We start from the raw sequence: 27,540 nt of genomic DNA, 5'->3' as shown, positions 1-27,540 counted from the left end.
TTTTTGATGATGGCCATTCTGACCGGTGTGAGATGATATCTCATTGTCGTTTTGATTTGCATTTCTCTAATGATTAATGATGTTGAGCATTCTTTCATGTGTTTGTTGGCCATCTGTATGTCTTCTTTGGAGAAATGTCTATTTAGGTCTTCTGCCCATTTTTGGATTGGGTTGTTTGTTTTTCTGTTATTGAGCTGCATGAGTTGCTTATAAATTTTGGAGATTAATCCTTTGTCCTGTATTTCTTGTATTACAATAAAGTGTGTGGTCCAGAAAGAGTACTCCATCTTTGCAGAGGTATTACATTCTGACACTCTGTAGTCTAAATAAACTGCACATTTTGTTCAGACTATAATTAGTCTTTGGTAATAGTTAACATTATTTCAGGATAAAGTATAGTCACAAAACACTAACCATCTCTTTAACCTTTAGAATTAACTTACCAATTCTTAGTTAAAAAAAAAAATCAGCAGCTTGTATATAGTTAATTTGCTCCCAGGCCCTCCTGCTCTTTTTACATGTCATGTCTTAATAATGTCAAGCAAAACACTTAAAAGTTTTTAAACTTTTGTTAAATGAAAATAGCCATCACTTAAGATTACATGCATTATCTTTGATTCACCCCTTCTCTTTTATTACCAGTGTCTGGTCTCCAAATGCAATGAGTTGTTCTTTCAAAATGATTATTGGATCTAATCCTTTCTTTCCATTCTTGTGGTCACTTTATCATGTTTATTACTTGATTTTGGGGAGTGCTAAACATCAGGTCAGTTTAACCGTCTCTAGGCTTACCTCTACATCACAGGCCCGGGTCCCTTCAGTACCTGATGAAGAATTTCTAAGATGTTGTTTTCATACATCAGTTATTCCAAGATCAGAGTCTGCATCTTGGTATTCAACGCTTTTCACAATTTGGCTCCACCAAACTCATCCACCCTTACTGTCCACTGCTCTGTATTTCTAGCTTTGCGTAACTTTGATTTTGCCATGTGTATTTCCCCTTTGCAAAAGTCTTTCAACCGTTTACTTTCCCAATAGTGTCTTTTCCTCCTTAGTTTTTTCTAAATTCAGTTTAAGACTTGATCCTAGTTCTTCTCTAAGCACTCTTCTCCACTATCTCCTGGTACGGCGAACTCTTCTTTTCTTGGATATCTTCTGATTATCAGTAGACACAGTATCGAATATTGCCACCGTGCAAACATTATACTCCTATAGTACTTTGTTGTATGTGGTCTTCTGTTGTCCTGAGAGTTGGCCAGAATATTCAACATCGAAGTAGGAAGACTGAGGTGAGACTGACTGAGGCCAGTCAGTCAGGATCTGTATAGAATTTATCTACATTATTAGCTTTTTGTACTTAGATCTGTCTGATTAGGTCCTCTGATTAGCAGTTGGAGGCAGAAGTCAGGATTTCCTGGGAATAACTTATGTAGTTATTCATACATTACTCTAAGAAATATTTACTGAGTACTTTTACTGTGTGCTAGGCACTGTTCTGGGTGGTAGGGAAACAGCAGTAAATAAAACGGAAAAAGACCTCGTGCCTTTGTGGAGCTTTGGGGGGCAGGCAGACAAGGAAAGCAGTGACCTCACACAGCAATAAGTGCAACGAGGAAAACAAATGATGCGTGACGGGGGAGGGGCGGCAGCATGCTGTTTTAGATGAGACCGGGAAGAAGACCTCTCTGAGAAGGACACGGAACAGAGATCCAAATGAAGTGAGAGACTAAACAGCAGGGGGAGGGAGGAGGGGAGAATGCTGCAGGCAGAGAAGGGAACCGCAGGTACAGAGGCCTGAGGGTGAGAGTGTGTTTGATTTATCCAGGGAACAGTAAAAAGAGCACATAACTAGAAGATATGTAGTGGTCTAGAGGGAGAGTGGTTAGAGATGAGATCAGAGAGACGATGGGGAGCTAGGTCGTGCCATGGGAAGGACTTGTGATTTTATCGTGTCATGGCAAAACTTGGACGGGTTTTGAGCAGAAGAATGACATGCTAAGATTACTGAGGAAACGGATCCCTCACGCTGGCGAATGGAGAGCAGACCAGGGGTTGGCAGTGCAGCAGGGAGAGTCCATGCGGCAGGTTCCACGTGACAGGTAGATGCTTGTTAACTGTCCATCAGGAAATGAACAAATGCTTTGCGGCATTTGTCATTCTGCTTATATTTATTGGGAGCCTACTCTATACTGGGCACAGTATTAAATACTAGGGACATAATGGTGAGTAACAGACGTAGTCCATGTCCTCATACACTAAGAATCTATAACCAGAGTTCAGTCCAACCAGTGGTAGTTGATATTTGTTCTTTGTTGAACTATTTCAAGGGGAAATGTTCTGAATGTACTCTTAAAAAGCAAATCAGGAAAGGGAATATCCTCAGTTCCTCTAAAGGAATACTTTTTATAATGGCCCCAAAGCAGTAAAATGAGGTTCCGAGTTGGGTAGAAGTTACTGTTGCGGCTGTGGCTCCTGTGAGATCACTGTATTCCTGAGTTACCTGAAGATGAACTATTTTATCATTTCATGCCCGAGGTCTGCACTGCAGTCTTGAGATGGACTGAAGGGGATTGAGAGAGTTGAGCCTTAGGTTGGTTTGTATCATGGCACTCTTGACCTTTATCATTTGCCTGTAGCTGTGATTTCTATAGAGAACTGTACCTTCAGTCTCCTAACTGACTTCTCACTGAAGAAGTCAGTGTAATTTATATTAAATGAATTAATCGGTATTAGATTGGATTGGAATGGACATTGCACCCAACTAAAAAAATTGATACTTATAAGCATATGACACACCTATTATTTAGTATAAAAGCAAACCATGCACCTTGCATAAATGATCTCATTTAGTTCTCAGAGCAGCACAATTAGAAAAGTATTGTCATGACCATTTTATAGAAAAAGAAAATGAGACTCAGAAATGTCAAGTAGGGACTTCCCTGGTGGTCCATTGGTTAAGACTCTGTGCTTGCAATGCAGGAGGTGCGGGTTCGATCACTGGTTTGGGAACTGAGATCCCACGCATGGGGCACGACCAAAAAAAAAAAAAGTCAAGTAAATTACCTGAGGGTGCATAGCTAGATAAGTAGCAGGGCTCTTGACTCCAAAGATTGGGCTTGCAAATACTACCCAACAGCTGTCTTTCCTCTTTAGTCACTACCATTTCAAAATGAAATCAGTTGCCTCGTAGATTTAACCCTTACCATTCCCCTTCTCTAATCCTCCTCTCCACACCGCCACCTGCACTTACCCTCTCCTCCTCAATTCACTATGTCAAAGAGAAAGAACATTTTTGAGAAAAAACTAATTTCCTAAAGGTTCAGGTCTACCAGCAGTAGAGTCTGACAGACCTGGGCTGGAATTCTAGATCATCCATTTTATTGGCTGTGTGACCTAGTGCAAGTTACTTAACCTCTCCATACATCCCTTCACGTGTAAATGTGACTAAAAACTTACTTCATAAGGTGGGTGGGGAGATTTAAATCAATATGTGAAATATGCTTATAACAGTGCCTGGCACATAGCAACAGCTCAACATTGCTACAGCTCAACAAATGGTAGCAATTATTATACAAAACAAAACAACCCCTTAAGTAACAATCATAAATAAAATATTAGTGCCATCAATATTTAGTCCATAAACATTTTTTTATGATGAAAAAATAGAAGATTGCCAAAATCATGAAGCAGCTTAAAAGTAAGTAACTTTATAAATATTACTCCTGAAATTTCTTCCCAGTAACCATAAATTTGAGCCAGTTGTATTTTTGTTTTAGAGTATTTTGGTTATCGTGAGACTTGAAAAAGTAAAAAGAAAGAGGTATATTTGTTATGCATTTTAGCGTACTCTAATGGTTTTGACAAAGTATGCATAGATGCTAGAAAGAAAAAAAATCCCAATTATTGCAGTTTTTCATAGTTGTAGACACAACTATGATTGAAAACATGAAGGGAAGTGTAGACTATTTCTGTGGGTACTCATCACTCCCAGTGAGTCACAGCACCAAACCATGAAGTCCTAAAAGAATTCTTACAGGTTTAGAATATAGTGGAAATGTTAATGTTTATGTTAGGGGAATCTGTAACATTTTGGAAATATTTACCAACAAACCAAAAAGAATTTGGCATTTGGAAGTCTTTCATAGGCATGGTCTGTAATCAGACCCGCAGAAATCAGCAACTTGAGGCGCTGGCACAAGTAAAATATCTGTAAAGGTTAGCTGGCACGCTTACTCATTTACCATCCTGTGGGGACATGATCATCTTAAATCTTCCGTCTTAGTGACCTCATCTTTGCAACTTGTTCAGAAATGTTTGTGCTGATTAACACCTACATGTTTTACATACTGATTTAGCCATTTCTAGCACATATAAAATGGTAATAGCCTTTTAGTTATTTTCTTGCTTTTGAAGCCACCAACTTCCTTATAAATTTCTTCATTACTCGTTATGGTCCTCAGAAATAGCTCTTCCGTTGAAATTATGGTTTCCTGAGTTTCCTGTACCAGCTAACGCATTTCTCCAAGTCTATAACTGTAAGGACTGGTTACCACATTCCATGTTTCATAGCAGATGAAATAATCCTTATGTTTTCACTTAATAGTCCCCCAACTAAGTATTTAAGGTAGTCTCTGTGGGAGCTGTCTCCCTACCCCATCAGTATGTGAAGGAGTCAGATCCCTGAGATGTAAATGATAAAAAAGTGGGTTTTATATTTGAAGTTTTAAGTTACCAGCTTTTTTCTTTTATAGCTTAATCATTGAGGTTTTCCAAGATAATATGTATAGAAGGAGAAAGATTTTTATTTCAGAGATTGAAAAAAAGGAATATAACATTTTATAGCAGATTACAGAAAAATGGGGCAATATTTAATTTTTATAATTTTTTTATTGCTTAAATCTATCTGTGAAGACGTGCCTAATTTTTACTACTGCATTTAACTGCCTTTAACCTTAAAAGTAAATATTAGTTCCTTTGCTCAGGGCTTTAAAATAATCAGGAATAATTCTCAAGCAAATCTGGCTTACAAAATATTTTATCCTGTTGTCTTTTGTTCAGATTTCTTGGGAAGTGGTATGGAGGAGGGGAAAACAAAAAATAAGATTTATTTTAATTTGCTAGAAAGAGCTGCCACTGTTTTCTTTACTGGCGAAGTGGGGAATGAGTGGCAAGGCATTTTCTCTACAAGAACAGTTATTTGTGATTTGAAGCTCATGAATCCAATACTGTATCTTCCCTGGGCACATTATTTAAAATGTATATTAAGTCCTTTTCTCTCGTGAAGATGGTATGTGTTTAGCCCTGAATGTTCTCTTTTACTTTGAGGAAACCTATTCTGATTGACTTAAGGCGGACTAGTTTGTTATAAAATTGAACAATTAAGCTTTACATCAATTTGTATACACTATTACTAGATTATTTCAAACGAGCTTATTTTTTTAATTGAGGTATATTTGATTTACAGTATTATATAATTTTCAGGTGTACAGTACAGTGACTCACACTTTTTAAAGGTTATACTCGATTTAAGTTACTATAAAATATTGGCTATATTCCCTGTGCTGTACAATATATCCTTGTAGCTTATTTATTTTATACCTAGTAGTGTGTACCTCTTAATCCTCTACCCCTATCTTCCCCTCTCTCCTTCCCTCTCCCCACTGGTAACCACTAGTTTGTTCTCAATATCCCTGAGTCTGTTTCCTTTTTTGTTATATTTGTTTGTTTTAATTTTTTAGATTCTACATATAAGTGATATCATCACACAGTATTTGCCTTTCTCTTTCACTAAGTATAATATCCTCCAAGTCCATCCATGTTGTTGCAAATGGCAAAATTTCATTCTTTATGACTGAGTAGTATTCCATTGTATATATGCACTGCATCTTCTTAATCCATTCATCTCTTGATGAACAGTTAGGTTGCTTCCATATCCTGGCTATTGTAAATAAGGCTGCTATGAACATTGGGGTGCATATATCTTTTTGAGTTAACGTTTTTGTTTTCTTTGAATATATACCCAGGACTGGAACTGCTAGATCATTTGGTAGTTCTGTTTTTAGTTTTCTGAGACACCTCCGTACTGTTGTACACAGTGGCTGCACCAACTTACATTCCCACCAACAGTGTAGGAGGGTTTTTTCTCCACGTCCTTGCCAACATTTGTTATTTGTGTTCTTTTTGATGATAGTCATTCTGACAGGTGTGAGGTGGTATCTCATTGTGGTTTTCATCTGCATTTCTCTGATGATTAGCGATACTGAGCATCTTTTCATGTGCCTGTTGGTCATCTGTATGTCTTCTTTGGAAAAACGTCTGTTCAGGTCTTCTGCCCATTTTTTTTCATCATGTTGTTTTTTTGATGCTGAGTTATATGAGCTGTTTATATATTTTGGATATCAGTCCCTTATCACTCATAACATTTGCACATATTTATTCTCCCATTCAGTAGTTGTGTTTTCGTTTTGTTCATTTTTGAAGTCTAGTTCCTTTAAGTCATGTTTAGAAACAAGTGATTTCTCTCTCTATACCTATTTTTATGTGCAGTTTTTTGTCATAACATGGCTAAATGCACGTGCACACCTGACTCTCATATTAGTTTGTTCAGGACTGAAAGCAAGCCAGTGTGGCTGAAGCATGGGTGAAGGGGAAGAGTGGTGTGCGATGAGATGGGTGATCTCAATATCAGGTCATATTCAGCTATATGAAGGCCATGACAAGGAGCCCAGATTTTATTCTAAGTGAGATGGGGGACCATTTAAGTAGGACTGATGTGATGTGATTGAAGTTTTTAAAAAAATCACCCTGGCTGCTATGGAGAAAAACCATATGGGGCAGGAATAGAAGGGTAGGAACAGAAGAGGCTCTTAGTAATCCAGGCTACTGGACCAGCGTAATTGAGGAAACAAGAGAAAAGGGGACAGATTGAGGATGTTTTACAGATAAAAGTTTACAGGACTTGGTGACGCTGAATGTAAGCTCTTAAGGGAAAGAAGCATCAAAGACATGCCCAGGCCTGATAATCAGTTCATGCTACTGCAGCGCCTGCCTGAAGTCTTGTGTGCTTCCTATTCTGATGGGTCAGTGCCTTTGCTGTATCTGATGACCCAAGGTTTGGGGGAAAAACTAGGGAGGAGCAGGTTTACAGGGGAATATCAAAGTTCTGTCCACTTACATATTATAACATTCCTAGATTGATGAGACTTAAGTGTCTTGATGAAAATTTTCTGAAACAGTATACAAATAACAATAATATGAATAACATTCCAGATAGAAGCATTTCCATACTGTTGCACATAACAGACATGAATCTAACCCTTCCTGCAGCTTCTGAACATCTGTCCCCTAGTGAATTAGCTAAGTCTTTGTTTGAGAAAGCCTGGAAGGGGTTTTTATATCAGGTTATCTCAAGCTAATCACTAATGGCATTTTATATGGGAAAATTCTTTGTTTGAGGGGCTGTCTAGAGCATTATAGGGTATTTAATAGCATCCCTGGCTTACCAGATGCCAGCAGTACCAACTCCCAGTTGTGAGAACCAAAAATGTCTCCAGATATCACCAACTGTCCCTGGGGGGGCAAAATCCTCCCCATTTGAGAGCCACTGGTTTATAATAAGCAACAGAACTTTCTAGCATGGTGATGATAGTAACAAAACTAACATCTATTAGCACTTGTTATAGCCGCTTTATCTTACGCTACCAGAACCACTGGACAAATTGGTTAATTTAAAAAATCTGCTAAATTTGAAAATTATTTTTAAAGATATTTAAATGCCTTAAATTTGTTCTTAACTTAAATATAAAACCACTTAACAATTGTTTGATGTTGGGCCATTGTCTTGAATATGAGTCTATTGAAGACTGGATTTCCAAGTTGTCATGTTACATGATGCACTTTCTACCATTTTGAGTTTTGTGTATTTTAAAATGGGACAAAAATTTGATTCTGCTTTCATTCTTGCTTTTTATTGATACGTAAGTTTGTCTAGTCTTTTAGATTTCTCACCCATACCTCATTTAATCACATTTTGGCTGGAGAGGGGTTAGGGGAGCTAGCTTTATTAAGTGTCTGCCAACCTTTCAAATAAAAGCGAAAGTCTTTTACACTCACAGTTCGAGGGCTGCTGCTTACTTAAATTACTTAATTACCCTAAGTGCAGCCAGCAGGTTCACTGACCATTGCCACTAGATCTTCGCCACTAACAAGCACATGAGGTTAAATTAGAGAGCAGCCTCCTAGACACAGCCTTCATCAGCCAGTATGCCTGGAGCCAGTTTTATCAGGTGGAGACTGGCTAAGAGGTGCCGTATGTGCCAAACACCATGTGAAGTACTCGATTCTCTTTTCATCCACAACATGCCTAAAACATAGCTATGTTAATATTTTTGTCTTGCCTTTGAGAATACTGAAACATAAAGATGGTGTCTTGCACAAGGTTACATAGCTAATAAATAAAATGACCAGGCATTCTAACATACGCTTGACCATTTCATCACAAGTCCGAGGCCACGGGGGTTACTTCTCTACAGAGCACTAGGCTCCAGTCTGGTCCAGGACCACAAATCACACCTTTGAATCTTCCAAGTAAGTGCTGTGGCTAGAAAATACGGGAGATCAGTATAAATCTATCACTTGAAACAATTCAAAGGGTTGACAGTAAAGCATCAAGTCCATGTGTAGGCTAACCCAAAGGCTAACCCAAATACTACTTGTATTCATTTCCTATTGCCGTGGTGACAAATTACCACAGACTTCGCAGCTTAAAACAACACAAGTTTATTATCTTACAGTTCTGTAGGTTAGAAGTCCGGCAGGTCTCACTGAGCTAAAATCAAACATTCTTTTCTGGAGGCTCTAGGGGACAGAATCCATTTCTTTGCCTTTTCCAGCTGGTAGAGGCCACCGTGTTCCTTGGCTTGTGGCTCCCCGCTTGTGTCTTCAAAGCCAGTAACACTGTATCTTCCTGACACCTTCCACATCTCCCTCTGACTCTGAACTTTTCTGCCTCCTCCTCACAGTTTTAAGGACCTTGTGGTTACACTGGGCCCACTTGGATAATGCAGGGTAACCTCCTTACCTTAATAAAATGAGGCTTAGAGCTGTGGCACAGCTTTGGACCAGTTTGGTCCTGATCAGTTACTTTAACGGAATCTGTTTTGAATGGGCATTTTCACAAAGCCTGAGACTGAAAGTCTGATTTGTGTGAGAAATCAACATGATTGAATTGCTTATTAAAACTGTCCTCAAAGCCCAGGTAAATGGATCAACTGTGTAATTACAGATAATTATAGATATGTTGGAGTCCTTTAGTATTTTAATAGTTTGAGATGGGTATAATCAATCTCACCAAATCCCACACAGGAGGTTCTAACAGAACCCTGCATTTGTTATAGAATGTATTTGATAGGTGATACTACAGTAACCAAATTCAAGATACTGAACAAAAATTAGTAATCTTCATTAAAGCTTTCTATTCAGGACTTCTCCTGAATGTGCTATTTTAAATGACTATGGATGTTAAAGGGATTGTTTCAATTAGAACTATTATTTTCTTTTTTAAAAAATTATTTTATTTTTGGCTGCGTTGGGTCTTCGTTGCTGTGCACGGACTTTCTCTAGGTGCAGTGAGCAGCTGTACAGGCTTCTCCTTGTGGTGGCTTCTCTTGTTGCAGAGCACGGGCTCTAAGTGCACAGGCTCAGTAGTTGTGGCTCATGGGCTTAGTTGCTACGCGGCATGTGGGATCTTCCTGGACCAGGGCTCGAAACCGTGTCCCCTGCATTGGCAGGCACATTCTTAACCGCTGCACCAAGAGGGAAGTCCCTATTTTCTTTTTTTTGCGTTATGTTCATCTAGCCTATCTATCCAGACAATGGCTTTATTTCTGACAAGCCTCCCAATGTGGTTGCCCGGAGTGTGGGATAGGCAATGCCTTTAAATGTCTTTTGTTTATAAAGGTGATCAGCTCAACAATAAGGAATTTAAAAGGCAGTGATATTAATAACAAACACCATTTAGTGAATACCTCTGTGCTTGGCCCTTTATCTCATTTTTTTTTTTTTTTTTTTTGGTGGTATGCGGGCCTCCCTCTGCTGTGGCCTCTCCCGTTGCGGAGCACAGGCTCCGGACGCGCAGGCTCAGCGGCCACGGCTCACGGGCCCAGCCGCTCCGCGGCACGCGGGATCCTCCCGGACCGGGGCGCGAACCCGGTTCCCCTGCGTCGGCAGGCGGACGCGCAACCACTGCGCCACCAGGGAAGCCCCCCTTTATCTCATTTTATCGTCACAATTCTGCGAGGTAGATGGAATCTTTCTACCGATAAAAGAACTGTATGTTAGAGGCTAAATAACTTGCCAAGCACCACAAAATAAATGTTGGAAGAGATTTGAAGCTCAGTATATCTCATTCTAAACGTTTTTATTCACTAATATATTTTTTAAAATTTGAGTATGTTCTATGTTCTAACATGTTTCCATTTTTACTTAAACGACTCAGAGACCTTAAGATATCTAAATAGTGAAATTCTGTCCTCTTTGGCATAAAAGATTTCAATACTAGCATTTGAATAGTTATGTAAAACAGTAATGATTACATTAAAATCTTTTGCAAAGGTAATCAAGGTAAACAAATTTGACATCCATTTTTAATTTCTTATTGTAGGTAAAAGGTTAATTATTTAAAACTTCAGGTTCCTGAACTTGAACTTGAAGCAGCTCCCTGATCTGAGAGAAAACAAAGAGGTATCATTTAAAAGATAAATCAGAAGGCATTTAAAATAACTGAGGAAGAACTTGAAAAGTTAAGAATACTCCTCTACATGTTTTAATTAGTTTTACTATTTTGTCATAGGAGATGAGTATGATGTATGTGCCATTTGTTTGGATGAATATGAAGATGGAGACAAGCTCAGAATCCTTCCGTGTTCCCATGGTATGAATAATTACATACTGCTCTGAATATCTGTATAGAGTAATTTATACTTAGGTTCAGTATTAGAGAGACAGAAGATAGTCACAAGCACACCATAAGCCAGGCCCTGTACTAATCAGTGATCTCATTAAGGGATGGAGCTGTGTTTATAAAAATTTACAAGCTTCTTTTCTCTTGTTCCCATATGATACATACAGATCAGAACATGAATAAACATTAAAAATAATGTTCTCAACTACAGTATACTACCTAAAGATGTATATTTTGCTCCAACAGCTTATCATTGCAAGTGTGTAGATCCTTGGCTAACTAAAACCAAAAAAACCTGTCCAGTCTGCAAGCAAAAAGTTGTTCCTTCTCAAGGCGATTCAGACTCTGACACAGATAGTAGTCAAGAAGAAAATGAAGTGTCAGAACATACCCCTTTACTCAGACCTTTGGCTTCTGTCAGCACCCAGTCATTTGGGGCTTTGTCGGAATCCCACTCACAACAGAACATGACAGAATCTTCAGACTATGAGGAAGAGGACAATGAAGATACCGACAGTAGTGATGCAGAAAACGAAATTAATGAACATAGTGTTGTGGTCCAGCTGCAGCCTGATGGTGAACAGGATTACAACATAGCAAACACTGTTTGACCTTCAGAGGGTATTGGGTTCTTTCCCTTTAAAATGTTTATTTAGGCATATAGTTTTTTTGCTCCCTTCAGAGATTTCTGTAGAAATAACTTATTTTTTAGTATTCTACAGGTAAATCAGATTACTGAAACAGGTTTTTTTGATCTGGTATTTATCTGCAGGAGTGTACTTCGTTTCACTAATAACTAATATAGACTGGTGCTGTAACTCAAGCATCAAATCAACTCTTCTTTTGGAATGAAATATAGCCAAAACATTAAAAAAAAATTCCTCAGTATAGCTTACAATTAAAACCTAGATCACAGTATGCAAATGTTTCATGTTTTTACACACAAGGTCAGTGCTGTGGCCACCTAGCATGAGCTAAGCCAACTCCCATCTCCATGAAGTTACCTAGAGTTGTTGAGCTGGAATATGCTTGTTCTGGTATTTCTGCCATCATTAGTGAGAGGCGACAAGGTAAGTTAGCATTTTTCTTCCTATCAGCACCACAGAGACTCAAAGCTGTCTTTTTCCTTTCTATTGCCAAGTAGTCTTATCCTGATAGGAACAGTCTGTATACTAGGGCAGATTCCAAAAGTTTTGTTTGTTTTTTTTAGGTTTTTAATACTATAGTGTTATGTATGAACTTGACTTATTGGCTAATGATGTCTCTGGACTTTACTTACTGAATTTCAGTATCCTTAAGGATTTTGTGTTGTTGTGATCAAAGGAAAAAGAAAATGCTGTATAAAAATACCAGACTTCAGTAACTGTTAATACTCAGATCATATACCTCTTACTAAAGAGCATCTTATGCTAATTAGCCCTGCTAAACTATGTACAGAGGAAATTATTCAAGTATTGGATTTGCAAATATTGCTTATGTTTAACAGAACTAATGATGTATTTAAACAGTGTATTATGAAAAGCTAAATTATACATTATTGTAACTATGTAGAAAATATAGACTTATGTATAATCAAAATGTTAAGAATTTTTATATGGCCTTGTATGAAGGGAGTTTGAATGTTAATAAACACGTTTTCCACTTTAAGAACTGGCAAATATTTGTTCTGCTATAGTATTACCTACATTAACCATATTTATATGCACAGCACTTTTTAACGGTATAATGATTAAGGTAATTTAGGTTAGATAAATGCACATCACCTTAGAATTTTCTACAAAGGAGCTGCTCACAAGCAATTAGGTAATCCCCCCAAAAGTTAAAACGGCAGCCAAAATCATTCCAACAATAGTGTGTATTATGGTACCTTCTTGCAATTATGATACATCCCTTACAGTAGACTGCTGTACAGCCTCGAAAAGGTAAACATCTCGATGTATCTGTATTGACATGGGAAATTGATAGTGAACAAAAGCATAATTAATTAGAGAATAGTTAAGTAAAGTATACCAGTTATATTAGCCTTTTGTTGTAAAAAGAAAAATTTTAATACATTTTTTAAAAAAATGTAACACTATTTGGGGAAATTTCACTTTTTGAACTTTTTGAAAAAATTCTTGTAAGCAACAACGAAAAATGAGTTATTTCCACTTAGGAAAATCAAGAGTTGAATTCTTCATCATACTCCCACGCCCACCCTGCTCCACAGAAATAAAAACACGCCTGAGAAACAGAGTATTATTAGTTTACTATGGTAGTTAAGCCAGAGCTATGGAACTTGACACACTTGTATGATCCTAACTTTTCTAAACCTGTTTGGTCATTTGTGTTCATTTCATTTATCCTAAAGTAGGGTGTGAGGACAAAACAAACACTGAGCTCAGTGCCTGGCACATAAATATAAAATAAGTAATAGTTTTTATAATTATTGAAGTAAATAATAAAAACATACTATTTTTTTTTAAGAGGGAAAAAGTTAAAAGTCAGTGTGTAACGTGTATCAGATGTTCTATTCCCTCAGTCTTTAATCCACAGTTCAAATCAAGGACTTGGTTCCTTCAAATTTAAGTTACAAGTTTTTCTGAGGCAAAAATAATTTTTTTTTTGTTTTAAACTCCAAACTCTTAGTTGTTAAAAATATATATACTTAACAGCACTGTCTAGGACTGCTACTAGTTCTCTTAATAGTCATTTGAAATCTCTTATAATTTCTCTATGGTATAACTATACAGCTTTTTTAATAAGACATTGAATAAGATAAAAATCCCACTTCTATTAAAAAATATATTCCTAATCTAAAAATTTTCTGATTTTAGAAGTATAGTCACCTGGAAACTTACTTACCTGAGAGAAAAATTTATATTTTGCCTTCATAAATACATATATGTAAAATACATTATATACTGCATATATTTATCCTATTATATAAAATTCATTGGTGAGCATCTTCTTACGTAATTCTTCAATGACTATTTTATCTTTTGGACATACATTTATTCGACCCATAACCCTGCAAGTTAAATCTGGTGGTTTTCCAAGTTTAGTTATTCTAAGTAATGCTGTGGTACCGACATTCTGCTATACACATTTATATAGCTCCACTTCCTTAGGTTAAATTGCTAGAACTAAGTACACAAAGCAAAAGACACGTATATATTTTCATGTGTCCTTCAAGTGAAATTGTGGGAAGGGGACCAATGACTAGTTTCATTCATTATTTTAATGACACAGTTGCCCTCTACCATCTTCTACTCCCCTACCCACACCTCCAGCATATACACAGTCCCCTCACCTACTTACTACAGGTTCATTCAGTAAGGGTTTCACAAGTCTGGTCACTGCTTTCTAATTAGTTACCCTAACAGTTCTTTACAGCTAAAGTATAAATGTATATATTACCATAAAATCAAAAATCATCACAACCCAACCACCAGATTTTCGTTTGACCCACCTCCTGTTCCTAACAAGGATCTTAACAGCTCAAGAAGTTTGTTGTTTTACAATTCTAAGGTATGCCCAGCTATCAAAGTAGCCCCAAATCCATATCCTCCATATCTTTACATCCCTGTATGGAAAATCAAATTCAGAAATGACAACACTGTCAAAGAAAAAAAATTTAATTATGCACAGTATATTTTAAGTAAGGCAGAGAGATTAACTCCCATCCCCTAACCCACCCTTTCTCAAAGGGGTAGCATACAGTTCACTTAAAATGAATCAAGACCAACCTACTGATTGTTTCTAAAGGGACTTCTGGAATCTTCATCTCCAGGGTAGAAATCCAGAGCCCAGAATCTGCATTATAACCAGCTCCCCAGTTTTGCTTAGACCCACCAACTTTTGAACTTGGAGCTTCCGCTTGACAGTTCGTGATAATCATTTATCTGAATAGTATTAAACATATTTACTAAACTTCAGTACATCTCAGGGACCTTACTACATCTGGGATTAAACTATTACCTAGTCATAGTTAACATGTCACTCCAAAGCCAGAAATGGCAAGACATCCCAATTATCTTTTATGCTTTTTAAGGAATGTCTTCCCTTATATGAGGGTCCCAGCTGGCTGACTTCCGCCTGCCAACATAGCCTCCAAATTGAAAGAAATCATATGACAGTTCAACACAAAAGAATCCACAATGCAGAAACCCTTCTTGGTATTGGGCCCCTTACTGCTCACAAGATTTCACATCAAGAGACCAGCAACAAGACAAAAATATTTAATTTCTAGTGGATAAGTCAATTTTTGCCTCATAAGCCTGAAAATGAGCCTGAAATGACTACAAGCCATTTTTAATAAAGCAAAGCCTATTGAAAATAAACTCCCAGGCACTCATTTTATGATAAATACTAAAGGAAATGGAGTAGGCCATCAGCTGAATTTTTTTTTAATTTTATGCCTGTAGCAGAGTATATCCCCATTGTATCAAAAATCAACTGTAACAGTAAGCTAACAATTTATATAAACAACAGGAGTCTAGAATATTTGGTTGGAATAAATTTATTTCATCTGTCTGTAAACAAGGTGTTTAATAGTTATGGCATTTTTTTAAATGCATATTAAATCAGATGAGTTAGACTGTATCCCAGATGTAACAAAGTGCAGGGAAAGAAATGGACAAATCAGCAACAAGATTTGTTTTTAAATCTGTACATTATCCACAAGGCCCAAACAATAGAAGCAAATACTAGAATGTCCCTAGAGTAGTGCCATTCAAAAGAAACCTTTAAGAGGTCAGTTAAAATCCATCTCACAATAGCAACAGTTCATTTTAACAATAGTATGGCACAGAATACATATGAAAAAAATTCATCACAAGACAGCCAAGTCCACAATAATGCAACTTCATATAAAAACTCAAGCTGCAAATAAAAATTGGTCCTATGAAGAACAGACTGGACACACTCCAGATGGTTATGTTGGGATACCAAAAATGTCCATGATGGCAGCCTTTTACAATTCTACTAAAGAGTAGAGCTGGTGTGCAAAGAAAACGACAGGAACAAAAATGTGAGCTATTGCAATGATGGAATGTCCCTGGGGATTCAATCAGTATGGTTACTATAAGGTCATGGGAGGAAGTGCCTTTGCTCTTGTTTTGCAGTTGCACTTGTCATATGTCCTGTAGACACTATGAAAAAAGATTTGTTTTTACTCAAGTGCAACAGCAATACTAAAAGCAAACTACTGCAGCTCTCAATAGCTCATCAACAAAAGGAATATTAATTGGTTAAATAAACCAGGCACTGCATAAAAGAAGATGGAAGCAAACCAAATACCTATGTGCGAAGGGAGGGGGTGGGAAAAGAGGAGTGAAGGAAAGACGCATGCACTTTTTCCTCCCCACCATGCGCTACAAAAGGAAGACTAAATGAGCTAAGTAAATGCTCAAAGTGCTGAAAGACACTGATCAAATTAGAGATTGTACAACCGGCACCTTGCTTAATATTAACTTATTTTAGTAATCAATATCCCATTAATTGCTAAGACAAAGTGATGCCCAACTTGGCATGCCCCCTCCCCCCAAATTTCAAGGTATCATGCAAATCATTACTGTGCTGCAATTATGTTGCCAGATAAGGTTGGTTACATACAGCGGTTAACATACAAATGATCCATGGGGCAAACAGGAATCGTGACATTAGAAAATAGGTAAAGAAAAATTAGCTACCATCTATAGTAGCATTGTGACCGTAATTGGGGTGGTGATGAAGACAGTTGCTAGGTAGATGGGGAGAGGCTGCTTACACATCAGACCTCCTCAGGTATAAAGCGAGTTCATACGCTTTCTTGTTAAGTGTGCCTCCGTGGACACCTTCCTTTCCCATGACTATAACCAATGCTGGAGTACACAAGGAAACAAAACAAAAGTGAACAGATTTAAGGGGGAGGGGGCAGAAAGACACCTTTCCCCACCAACAGAGGGATACAAAGGAGACACAGGTTCATACCCCATCACCCTGCATTGCTAATAAAATTTCCAGAATTAAGACTCAAGCTTACAGCTAGGAAAGTTTAAGAGCAATTTTTCCCTAATACTTAACAGTTTGCCTAGCAGCTAGAACCCAGAGTCTCTCAAGTATTTTGCCATTGAGTATGCCTTCTTATTCAATCCGCCTCCATGGACCCCTTCTTTTCCCATTACAAAGACCAAGACTGAAAAAGAAAGAAGAAAAGTGTTTCAAAAGAAGTGTTAATCAAGAGTCCCATAAGTTTTAGCAGACAGAACCCCATTAGTAAGTTAACATTAAGTTAGTTTTCCATGAACAACGAAGCACTGAAGTCAGCCAGGTCTCCAAAAAGGAGAACTTTCAAACTAGTAATGTGCTGAAAACATTTTGACCATTAACTGTTATCTTGGAAGTCCAATCAGCTCAGCTGCGATACTCTAATAAAAATATCTTTACACTAGCTAGGGAAAAAGAAGTGTGATCATTTATCTTTTTAAATTTTTATTTTATATTGGAGTATAGTTGACTTACAGTGTTGTTTTAGTTTCAGGTATACAGCAAATGATTCAGTTATACACATACATACACCTTTTCTTTTGCAGATTCTTTTCCCTTTTAGGTTATTATACTGAGTAGAGTTCCCTGTGCTATACAGTAGGTCCTTGTTGATTATTTTCTATATAGTAGTGTGTATCTCTCAATCCCAAACTCTTAATTTATCCCCCCCCCCCCACCTTTCCCCTTTGGTAACCGTAAGTTTGTTTTCTAAGTTCCCTTTTAGGTTATTATACTGAGTAGAGTTCCCTGTGCTATACAGTAGGTCCTTGTTGATTATTTTCTATATAGTAGTGTGTATCTCTCAATCCCAAACTCTTAATTTATCCCTCCCCCCCCCCACCTTTCCCCTTTGGTAACCGTAAGTTTGTTTTCTAAGTCTGTGAGTCTGCTTGTTTTGTAAATAAGTCCTTTATATCATATTTTTTAGATTCCACATATAAGTGATATCGTATGATATTTTTCTCTTCACTTAGTATGATAATCTTTAGGTCCATCCATGTTGCTGCAAATGGCATTATTTCATTCCTTTTAATGGACATTTATCTTTTATATAGGGCAAAAAACTTCTGATTAGTCTGACAAATACATATTAAACTGGTCCCCAAAAAATAAACTTAAAAAAAAAATTAGGTAATTATTTACTTATAAAATTCTCCCCAAATTTAACTGCTTGATTAAGTACCAACTATTAAGTCTTACCAGTGGGGCTAAATGTATCTATTATTTCCAGAGGAAAACCAAGACCGAATTTTAAATAGCATTTTCCGTGCCATTCAGAAAAGGACAAATTAAAAGTACCAAAGGCCTGTGCTTACTATATCCTCTCTGAGTTAGCTTTGTTTTTAATTGAGTCTAAAATCCTAAAATAGATTTACTATTTCCAAAAACAGGTTCTTCTATGATGCAGTTCAAAGGTCTATCGTGAAAATATTAACATATGTACACGTCAGATGTTATATTCACTACCACTAGATGTCAGTAGTGCCGTATGGTATGAAAACATTCTCGTTTTTACGTCACATGGTTGATGCTTCTTTTTAATATATTTATCTGAGCTCAGGTAATGTTTGAGAGATTTGTCTATTATTTCACAGTCATCTAATTTTCCTGTAGAGAAATACTCATAAGCATCAACTCACACCAAAACAGAGTAACCTTTAGGGCAGTCACAGGGAGCTGGCATGACCACTGCAGTAAATTATGCCTCAGAGTGGCTTCAAGTTTCTTCCCATGGTAGATGTGGTCTTAAAATTAGATGTGCCAAGTCTGCTATATGAGGCTACACAAGCCCTCTTTATTTACAAAACATTTACACAGGTTAACACATTTAAATGTATCTGTAAATCAACTAGATATCATAATAAACCTCAGTTTTAAAAGTTTCTTTCCAAAAAGTAGTGAGATTTATTTAGTACAATAAGAATTTCTGCAATGTTGACAAGTCAGGAAACACCAGAATTTCTGGACCAGTATATAAATGACATATAATTTCCTACTTTTCAAATAAATCAGACACACTTAGTCTTTGAAAATATTTTAGTAAGTGGAAAACTTACTTCAAAACCCTCATTCTAATTATTTCTCTCTTCCCCAGCAATGTCTCTAATAGAAATATGAGCCAATATTAACTCTTCCTTTTTTATGCTGAATAGTGAATGACTAAAATGTGAGCAAGAAAGAATAGGAAGAGATCCAAAGGTCAAAGACCCAAAGGGACTAAAGTAACCAATTTGAATGATTTAACAATCTGAATAACTAACAGTTGAAGAGACAAACTGATTTTTTTTAACTTTTTATTTTATATTGGAGTATAGTTGATTAACAATGTTGTGTTAGTTTCAGGTGTACAACAAAGTGATTCAGTTATCCATATAGAAGAGGCAAATTTAGATGTTCAGTTTACTAAAGTTGAAACTGAAAAGATATGAATATTCTATTTGAGAAGAAAGTCAGGATCTCAGAGGTTAGGCTGTGTATGCAGCTGCTGCAGAGGAAGTAAATCTACAGCAGTGCCTCCTTCAGTGCCGGGCAGTTCACAAAAACTACCTTAAGAGCCATTATGGACTCTTTTAACACTTTGTTCAAAATGTTAAAGAGATTGCTTAATCACTTGTAACGTGGCATGCAACTTTCAACCAAAAGGGTGCCTTGCTTACCTCTACCAGCTCTGCCGACGGCAACGTTGTATGTTGGCTCCCCACCTTGACTCTTTGTCCGGATGTCCATTGTGCAGTCACCATCCACGTATAGGCTATCTCTGATCACTGAGCACTTCTTTGCGCCAAGAGTCAAACCATTGGTAAAGAAACCTTCCCGGTCTTTTCCTACAATCATATCTATTTCTACTGGCTGTCCCCCCGCCACCCCCCCAACCCCCAACCAAAAAAAAAAAAAAAAAAAAAAAAGAAAAAGAGAGAAAAGAAAAAAGTTATAGTTAATTCCTTGCCTTGGTATAACAGCAAAGACTGCCCAGTTTGTACTACCACTACAAGACATCCACGTTTCAACAATGTAAAATCAAGTTTCAGTCTTTTCTAAAAAATTACTTAATCCTACATGGTGACATGTTTTATATCAGTCAGTTAATTAGATTTCACTGTTAAAGAGTGTAGTCTGGTAACTAAGACCAGTCTATGCAAAGAATCTCTAGTTGCTAGTTGACACTAGATAAGCTGCAAACTTAAGCGTTATTTATAAACTGTTTCAAGTCAGGTGGTACCTGAATGAAGTATTTACGCAATGGTAAAGATTCACCTAAAAACTTTCAACAAAAGCTTATCTATCATAATCACTCACGTTACAGTCATGTAGCATCAAATTTAAAGTTGTTTGAAAGTCTCCTAAAATAACGCCCATGCCTGGCAGACCTGTTCACTTCTACTCGCTTCAAACAGCTTGTAATATCCCCCATAGTATTAATATGAACTTCAAGCCCTAGACTTCAGCACATCCCCAAATTCATATTTCCCTCCTATTATTCTAGCCGCTTACTCCTATTTCTCTGCCACTTCCCTTCCCTACCACCTCAGTAATCAGTTTTCTTTCTGGGCAAACGCAAAGAGGATTCTGTCCGCAGCACTGCAATAGGCAACGGTAAAAGAACAGAGAAAATGGAGGGAGACTGGGAAAGAAACTGAGGTAGCGACCAGAACCGGAAAGGAGAAAACGTGCATTCTAACATTCCATGAATAAGAAGGAAGGCGTCGCCCCCAACAGAACTGCAGAGTCATAGCAGGCCCCAGCCATTTCCAAGCACACTCCTGCAATCTTCCCGGCCAGACAGCGGGAACTCACACACAAAGACAAGAGGACCGCAGAAAAAAAGTTGATCACCAGATGCCAATTCTCTGTAAGAATTGTAGTCCACTGCGGTAACAGGAAACCTGAAAGTACTTGTATGAAGGACTGAGTTCTACACTGCTAGATCTTAAACCATGTTAAGCAATACAAGAATAATTAGTGGCACCCATAATAGGGGGCCTGGATTTGGGCGTTTGATAGGAAGGGGGCGTGAAGCTTAAGAAATTAAGAGAATGGTCCTGTATTTGATATAATCGTCACAATTTTAGAAAAAGCCTTGTGCAGAAAGAGGCAAAACAATAAAGCAGCACTGGACGCTTAGTGACAATTATCCCCCAGACATGTGGCAACCGAGTCAAACCACCAAGTCACAAAAAAATCAGGCACCGTGAAGCATAAATCTGCATTAGTGCCTTTACTACCATCACTAAAGAGGGAGGGACTTGGAGAACTGAAGTGTCCCCTTGGTCTTCGCAGATTGCTAAAAGCCCCTTTAAGCACCCCCTTTTTTAGAGCTATGTTGCGTAACTGGGGATAACGGTGTATCGATGAATCTCCATAGGAGGAGGAGAGAAATCAATGGCAGTTCGCCATCTTGGAGAATTAAAAAAAAAAAATCCTATGGAGCCTGAGCTGTAGTCGAGATTCACGAATCCACCTACGTTGTCGGTGTACATTTCTCGCAAGGCTCGGAGGCCTGGACACCGGCAAACCTCCTCCAAGTCGCCGCGAGGATCCCGGGGGCCGGGCAACCGCCGCCTCTCACAGCCCGCGGCGCGGGCAGCGCGCTGTCCCCGGAGCGAGGGGCAGCCCGGCCGCCGGAGGACCCCCGCCCGGGTCCAGCGCGCCCCGGCCCGGCGCCTCCGGTCCCCGCTTCCACCCCGGGACGTACAAAGCGAGCCTCAGGGCTTCCAGGGGACCCAGGAGGACCGAACAAGGGGAAAAGGCCCCCCACCCCCGAGCCGGCGCGTGCCCCCTCCCCCAGCCTCACCGGACAGGCACTGGAAACGCCGGGGACCCAGGCCGCCGCCCCCGCCGGTCAGCGCAGCCCCGCCGAGGGGGCGTCCCCGGGCCTCCGGCTCTCCGCCCGCCCGGCAGCCGCATCCTCGGCGCCGGCCGTCCCGCACACCTGCCGGCGCGGGCCTCCCGGTGGCCCGGCTCCGCGCGGCGGCGCCCCCTCGGCCGGCCCCGCTCGGGTTCGGGTCCCCGGGCCACCGCCGGTCCTCACCGTAATGCTCTGGAAGACGCCCCCGGCTGTGGCTGCCCAGACGTATTTGGCGTCGCAGTAGCCGACAATGGCGGCCTCCTGGCAGCAGCCATCGCACATCAGGTTATCCACGTAGCTCTGCCAACCGGCCATCTTCGAGCCCTTCGCACTGCAGCGGGGACGGCGAGGAGCAGCAGGCGCGGCGGCGGCGGCGGTCGCGGGCGGCGGCGGCGGCGCGGGGGGAGGCGGGGCGGGGGCGGGGAGGAGGCGGCTCTGCGCAGGCACCGACCGCCCCCCTCCCCGAGGAGCTGCGGAGGGAGGACGCGGAGACGGCGGTGAGGGACAAGCTGCGGGGCGCGCCCGGCCCGGCCGCCCTCCCGCCCGCAACCGCGGGACTGACTGACCAGCGGCGGGAGGCTGCGGAGCTGCTGTGCCAGCGACTGCAGCGGCGACTGCTCTGTACCGCGGTTCCCTCAGCTCTCCGCCGTTTCGGCGGGGCGTGCGCGAGCGCGTGCGTGCGATCCTTCCGCGGCGCGCCGACTCGGAGGGTCCCGGCGAAGGAGGGGGAAGACTGAGCGGGAGGGGCGCGGAGGGATACCGTCCGGGGCAATCACGGCCGCCACGTGCGGACAGCTAGACCCAGGAGCGGCGGGGTCGCTGGGGGTGGCTGAGTTTCGGACCCGGGGCCTGCAGGGAGGGCGTCACCCTCGTCGCACTCATCACCCCAGGGACGGCGGCTTGTGGGAAGCCTCGGAGTCCCTGCGTCCGGACTGTGAAACGCCTCTGTTCTGCGTCCCGTGGCTCGGGATGCGGAATCTTGCGCCTAGGTGTCGGATTGCAGAGTTGCCCTGGTGACGGGGATGCGGAGCATTTACTCCTCTTTGTGGTGGGGGCGGGCTGGTAGCAGGGTCGCCCACTCTCATCTTAAGCGTCCCCAGTGGGACCCTCTTCCCTGGACCCCTCTGCCTCTTGGCCATAAAGGCTACCGAGCGGGCGCGCTCCGGCAACCTGAAATCAGAGCTGGCGTTCGTGGCTTTCAGGAACATTTCTGAGCTTTGCCGATCTTTCATTATTGTTTCATTTGGGTACCACGGGCCTCTCATTGTGTGGATTCTGTGACAGGAAGAACCCCTCTTTAAGGTTGCTTACGTGTGGCTAAATTGCTTGTAAATTGCGAACAAAACAGATAGCGACCTATGTAAAACTATTGGTTGGTAACTGGGAAAGTTACTGGTGGGTCAAAGAAGTCACTGAATATATAAAGAATTTAAAAATCTAAGAGTTCACTGTATGAACATGGTAATATTTCTGCTCTCGAAGGGTAAAATAATTTCAGGACCCAGATCTCAGAATGGCTTGTATTTACAAGGCAAACCATGGGTAGAGTCCCTGTGAATCTTGAGTGTTCTTTAGTAACCTCTGGGCGTTATGACTAGACCGGGAATTAGGAGACGTCCAACACTTTCAAGTGAACAAAACGATCTGTCAGTCAAGGGAAGAGCGTCTCAAAACGTTGAAAAGTTGATTTTCAACTTTAAAGTTACTGTGTAAGGTCACAATTTCTGACAAGAGGATTACACAGAAGGAGCTCAGGAAAGAAGACAAAAACGTTGCTAAGCAATCTAATTGGTTTTGAAGTTTTGTTTTTTCTGCCGTTTGCTTTGAAATGTACAACTCCTGCAGGCAAGGGAAGGAAAAGCACAGTAACAAGTCCGGCTCCTGTCAGATTGAGAAAATGTATTCTCATGTTCTGATGATACAGAAAACCTGTGTGGTATAAAATGTGACAAAACTTGTTTCATTTTTGCAAGTGTGCCTCCCACCTGGTTTAGTCACACTTACTGGTTCCTGTTTACTATTCTGCTTTTTTGTGGTAGTTGTTGATGGTTTTAATCCTTCATTCTTACCAGTTTATCAACTTAAAAGTTAATGGTACAATGTGCTGATAGCACGAAGTGTCATTGTAGGAATTCATCAAGCTGTACACTTCTTGATTTGTGCTGTTTGTACACGTTATAATTCAATAAACAGTAAAAAAGAATAATAATGATAGTTTGAAATTGACTTATTTATTAATCTACTCTGAAGTTTTTAAATTCAATTTTTACACTATTATCTTCAATAGCAAAGAGATGCAAATAATGCATTCCATTCTTATTCCTTTATTGTCTTTAAACAGCAAAAGGATTACATTAACTGAATATTCTGGATATTCAAATCTCAAAAGATTCTAAAGCACATTGATTGGGTAAAACATAAGAATTTAGAATTCCTATCACTATTTAAAAAATATCCTTCAAAATATAACAGTATTTTAAAGTTACTGTTATACTTTTCCAACATGGTGTTATTTCTTTCCCAGAATTGCACAGTAAAATTTAATCAACTATGAAAAAAAATCTGTATAATAGATTAACTAGGTCTTACAGTTTAGATTTTGAGATGATACGTTCAAAGAGAGTCTATTTACTGTCTCTTTTCAGTACTGTAAAAAAAAAAAAAAAAAATCCTGTGCCTGTTTTCTTTAGAACCAGACTCAGAGCATGCTGCCTTATTTTTTATTTGTATACAGTGATCTGTTCCTATTTCCTGTAACTGTTGCTTACCACAAAGTGTTTCAAAAGGCATATGTAGAAGTAGAACACTGAGTTTTAGGAACTGGAAAGTTAAGTCTAAGAGAGTATCAGTATGAGAAAAAATACCAATTTGTATCTTTCCTTTTTTCAGAGTAACTGATCCCCTACAGTGACAATAGTGATGTCTGGGCAGAAGCAGAGAAAAATCAAAGCTCTGTTGTTGATACAGATATCCAGATGTAGCTAATAACAATCATTCATAGCATATTTAAATGTGGAATGCATTATTATGCATTCTTTGCAAAATCTTTTATTCTTATTTAGGAAAACAGTAACTGTGGTAAATTAGATTCTTTAATGTATCAGTCAAGGATTGCCTGAGCAATTTGAGTCCATGTGTAAATCATTTGACATTCTAGCAAAATACAAAGAAACAAGAAGTTGTAATTAAGATGTACTCAACCTGATAAACATTGGGGTAAGAACTAAAACTATATAATTAGCCCCAAAACAGTAAAACCCTAATTAACTAAACCCACCTCAAGTCCTCAATTAACTAAAATTTTGACTTCCATACTTCATTTTTTTTGAAAAAAAAGGTGTTTTAATTATAAAAACAATTGTCACAACAATCAAGAAAGTTTAGAAAATGGAGCAAAATCACCCTTAATGCCACAAGCAATAAACATGTTATCTTTTAAATGTATTTACTCATTGTTTTGTGATTTTCACAGTAAAAAACAAGGAGTACCTACAATTCTGGATTTGTCAATTTTACCCTGAAACTATGAAGTTTTGATTTTTATAGCTTAAGGTTATTTAATACAAGTTAAAATTGTTATATTTTTCTTTCTGATAAATTTAACTTTTAAGTAGTGGCCCTCTTTATCACTAGTACTGTTTTTTGTTGTTGTTGTTTTTGTGTGTCTTAAAATCTATTTTGTCAAATATTAAGGTAATTATCCCAGCTCTTTTTATTGATATTTATTTGATATATCTTTCCCGTCTCCCTCCCCTTCCCCCTCCCTTTCTCCTCCTCCTCCTTGCCCCCTCCTCCCTTCTCTTCCATCTCTCTCTCTCTCACTCTCAACTCTCACTTTCCCTGTCCTTAAATTTTACATGTCTCTTCACTTAGCTGGATTTTGGCTTTCTGTCTAATATGCAGTCTATCCTTTAATTTTTTTTTTACTGTAGAAAAACCAGTTTTATTAATTACCCCAACTGCACCTCTGTTCATGCTCTAGGTCACACTTATTTCTCAGATTCGACCCAGGCTCATAGGCAAGTTACCAGGTTAGCAAATAGGAGAACTGTTCTGCAAAACAGCAACTGTCAGCTTAAGGCATTACTAACATTGCAGAAGGAAGCAAGGTTACTAGGGAAGTGTGGACAACCCAGGATAATGATTTCTGGGACAGGAAACCCTCTGGAAGGGCCAGTCCATGCTGCTGCTGGGAGATGACACTCTTGCTCTGGGGAACAGGTCGCTCCTTTAAACCCATCCACAACATCACAGACAAAACACTGTCTATTCCTCGAGCTTGCAAGTTAGTTCTATAAAAAGCACTCTGTCTCAGAAGCCCTGACATGTCCACGGGCCTCTCAGAGCGCTCACTTTGTCCTCTCTGGCTGGAGCAGAGGAGGATGGAGATATATGGAAGGTTGGTCAGGTTCAGTTTTTTGTTTTTTTTTTTTTTAACATCTTTATTGGAGTATAATTGCTTTACAATGGTGTGTTAGTTTCTGCTTTACAACAAAGTGAATCAGTTATACATATACATATACATATGTCCCCATATCTCTTCCCTCTTGCGTCTCCCTCCCTCCCACCCTCCCTATCCCACCCCTCTAGGTAGTCACAAAGCACCGAGCTGATCTCCCTGCACTATGCGGCTGCTTCCCACTAGCTATCCACCACCCTACGTTTGGTAGTGTATATATGTCCAATGCGTCATCTCCCTGGCACAGCAGTGAAATGACCACCCAGTCACAGAGAAACTGCTAATGCCTGGCCTCTCCAAACAACTCCAGTTCCATAGGCAGGATCGAGGGAGTCCACCACTTAGTGCTATACTATACTGGTCCATTGCTTCCTGATACTCACTGACAGCTACAAGGAAATCTAGGATCCAAGGCAGGACACAGTCACTTTGATTAACTAGCATGTTCCGCAGCAAAGCAATTCCATCTTCATATTTCTGTTCTCTGGTAAGTAGCTCTGCTTTTTTCACCACAGCCTTAATGAAGTTCAGCCTTTGGGTCTGGGCTTTATCTAATAAAGTTTTGCTTTCTCTTGTTTCACTGGGTCTTCAAGACAAATGGTGGCTAAAAGGGTAAGGGTCTGTGCGTTTGCTCCTAGAGTTTTGTAAACATAGTTAGCCATTACCGTTGCTTCATGAATACTGTTGGAGGCTAAGTAATATTCGATGAGACCTTCATAACAATCTAAGCGACAAGGTGCAAGACGTATAGCCTCCCGAAAGTGGATTATTGCTTCTTGGACTCTGCCCATGTTTCTAAGTGCTGCTCCCTTAAGTAGCAAAGCTTGAACACTATTACTGTTCAGCTGAATGGCCTTGGCTCCTAAATAGAGGGCTCGGGAGTAGCGTTTGCTATAGAAGCTATGACACCTGGAGGAAAAAACAACCAAAAGTTATCTAAGATCATAAAGAAACTTCTTCGAAAAGGAAAATCAAAGAAAAGGCCCTCTACCTGATCCTTACTACAAACCCCTTACAACTTTAGCCTAAGATATTAGTGAAAAAACAGAACAAGAATCTACTGAATATTTATTTTTAAGGGAGAAATCTTGATATGCAAGGGAAAAATTACAAAAAAGAACCTAATGGGGACTTCCCTGGTGGTCCAGTGGTTAAGAATCAGCCTTCCAATGCAGGGGACATGGGTCCAATCCCTGGTTGGGGAACTAAGATCCCACATGCCGTGGGACAACTAAGCCCGCATGCTCTAGAGCCCGCACACCGCAA

The 27,540-nt window shown here is 39.6% G+C and overlaps 2 protein-coding genes and 1 pseudogene across 9 annotated transcripts in view; 1 reads left to right on the top strand and 2 right to left on the bottom strand.

Annotated features, from left to right (window-relative positions):
* Positions 1 to 12,813, top strand: part of RNF13 (ring finger protein 13) — a 152,883-nt gene extending 140,070 nt beyond the window's left edge. The window contains exons 5-6 of one of the 3 annotated variants that reach the window (XM_028488721.2): positions 10,850 to 10,930; positions 11,207 to 12,813. In XM_028488721.2, the coding sequence (XP_028344522.1) occupies positions 10,850 to 10,930; positions 11,207 to 11,571 (446 nt within the window). In that variant the 3' untranslated portion in view covers positions 11,572 to 12,813. The remainder of the gene's footprint in view (positions 1 to 10,849; positions 10,931 to 11,206) is intronic. The other 2 variants (XM_024131810.3, XM_055083843.1) reach the window with 2 other exon arrangements.
* PFN2 (profilin 2) lies at positions 6,250 to 22,533 on the bottom strand. Of its 6 annotated transcripts, XM_055083941.1 has the most exons (5): positions 22,382 to 22,533; positions 21,999 to 22,285; positions 19,627 to 19,819; positions 12,828 to 12,900; positions 10,625 to 10,722 (listed from the first exon to the last, which is right to left on the bottom strand). In XM_055083941.1, exons 2-5 carry the CDS (start codon positions 22,128 to 22,130, stop codon positions 10,677 to 10,679), a joined length of 444 nt encoding a protein of 147 aa, XP_054939916.1. In that variant the 5' UTR covers positions 22,131 to 22,285; positions 22,382 to 22,533; the 3' UTR covers positions 10,625 to 10,676. The 6 variants fall into 6 exon arrangements, with proteins under 6 accessions (XP_054939857.1, XP_054939916.1, XP_028344532.1 ...); XM_055083882.1 differs by lacking the exons at positions 10,625 to 10,722; positions 22,382 to 22,533 and adding an exon at positions 6,250 to 10,312 and having other exon boundaries at positions 21,999 to 22,205; XM_028488731.2 differs by having other exon boundaries at positions 21,999 to 22,533.
* An 888-nt stretch (positions 22,534 to 23,421) lies between these two features.
* Positions 23,422 to 27,194, bottom strand: LOC102991335 (anaphase-promoting complex subunit 7-like; annotated as a pseudogene).
* Between the last annotated feature and the right edge of the window lie 346 nt (positions 27,195 to 27,540).

Source organism: Physeter macrocephalus, chromosome 1 (genome assembly GCF_002837175.3).
Source record: "Physeter macrocephalus isolate SW-GA chromosome 1, ASM283717v5, whole genome shotgun sequence".
In the NCBI taxonomy this organism is placed as follows: Eukaryota; Metazoa; Chordata; class Mammalia; order Artiodactyla; family Physeteridae; genus Physeter; species Physeter macrocephalus.
The sequence above is the reverse complement of the archived record's forward strand: the minus strand, read 5'-3'. Positions and strand labels throughout refer to the sequence as shown.

Coding starts and splice junctions, on each gene's coding strand:
- PFN2 (XM_024131814.3), bottom strand. CDS start 22,130: ATGGCCGGTTGGCAGAGCTACGTGGATAACCTGATGTGCGATGGCTGC. Junction 16,804..19,626: donor CGTCGGCAGAGCTGGTAGAG/GTAAGCAAGGCA, acceptor TGTGTACTCCAG/CATTGGTTATAGTCATGGGA. Junction 15,891..16,719: donor ACTCGCTTTATACCTGAGGA/GGTCTGATGTGT, acceptor ATGGACATTTTT/GGTATCCCAACATAACCATC.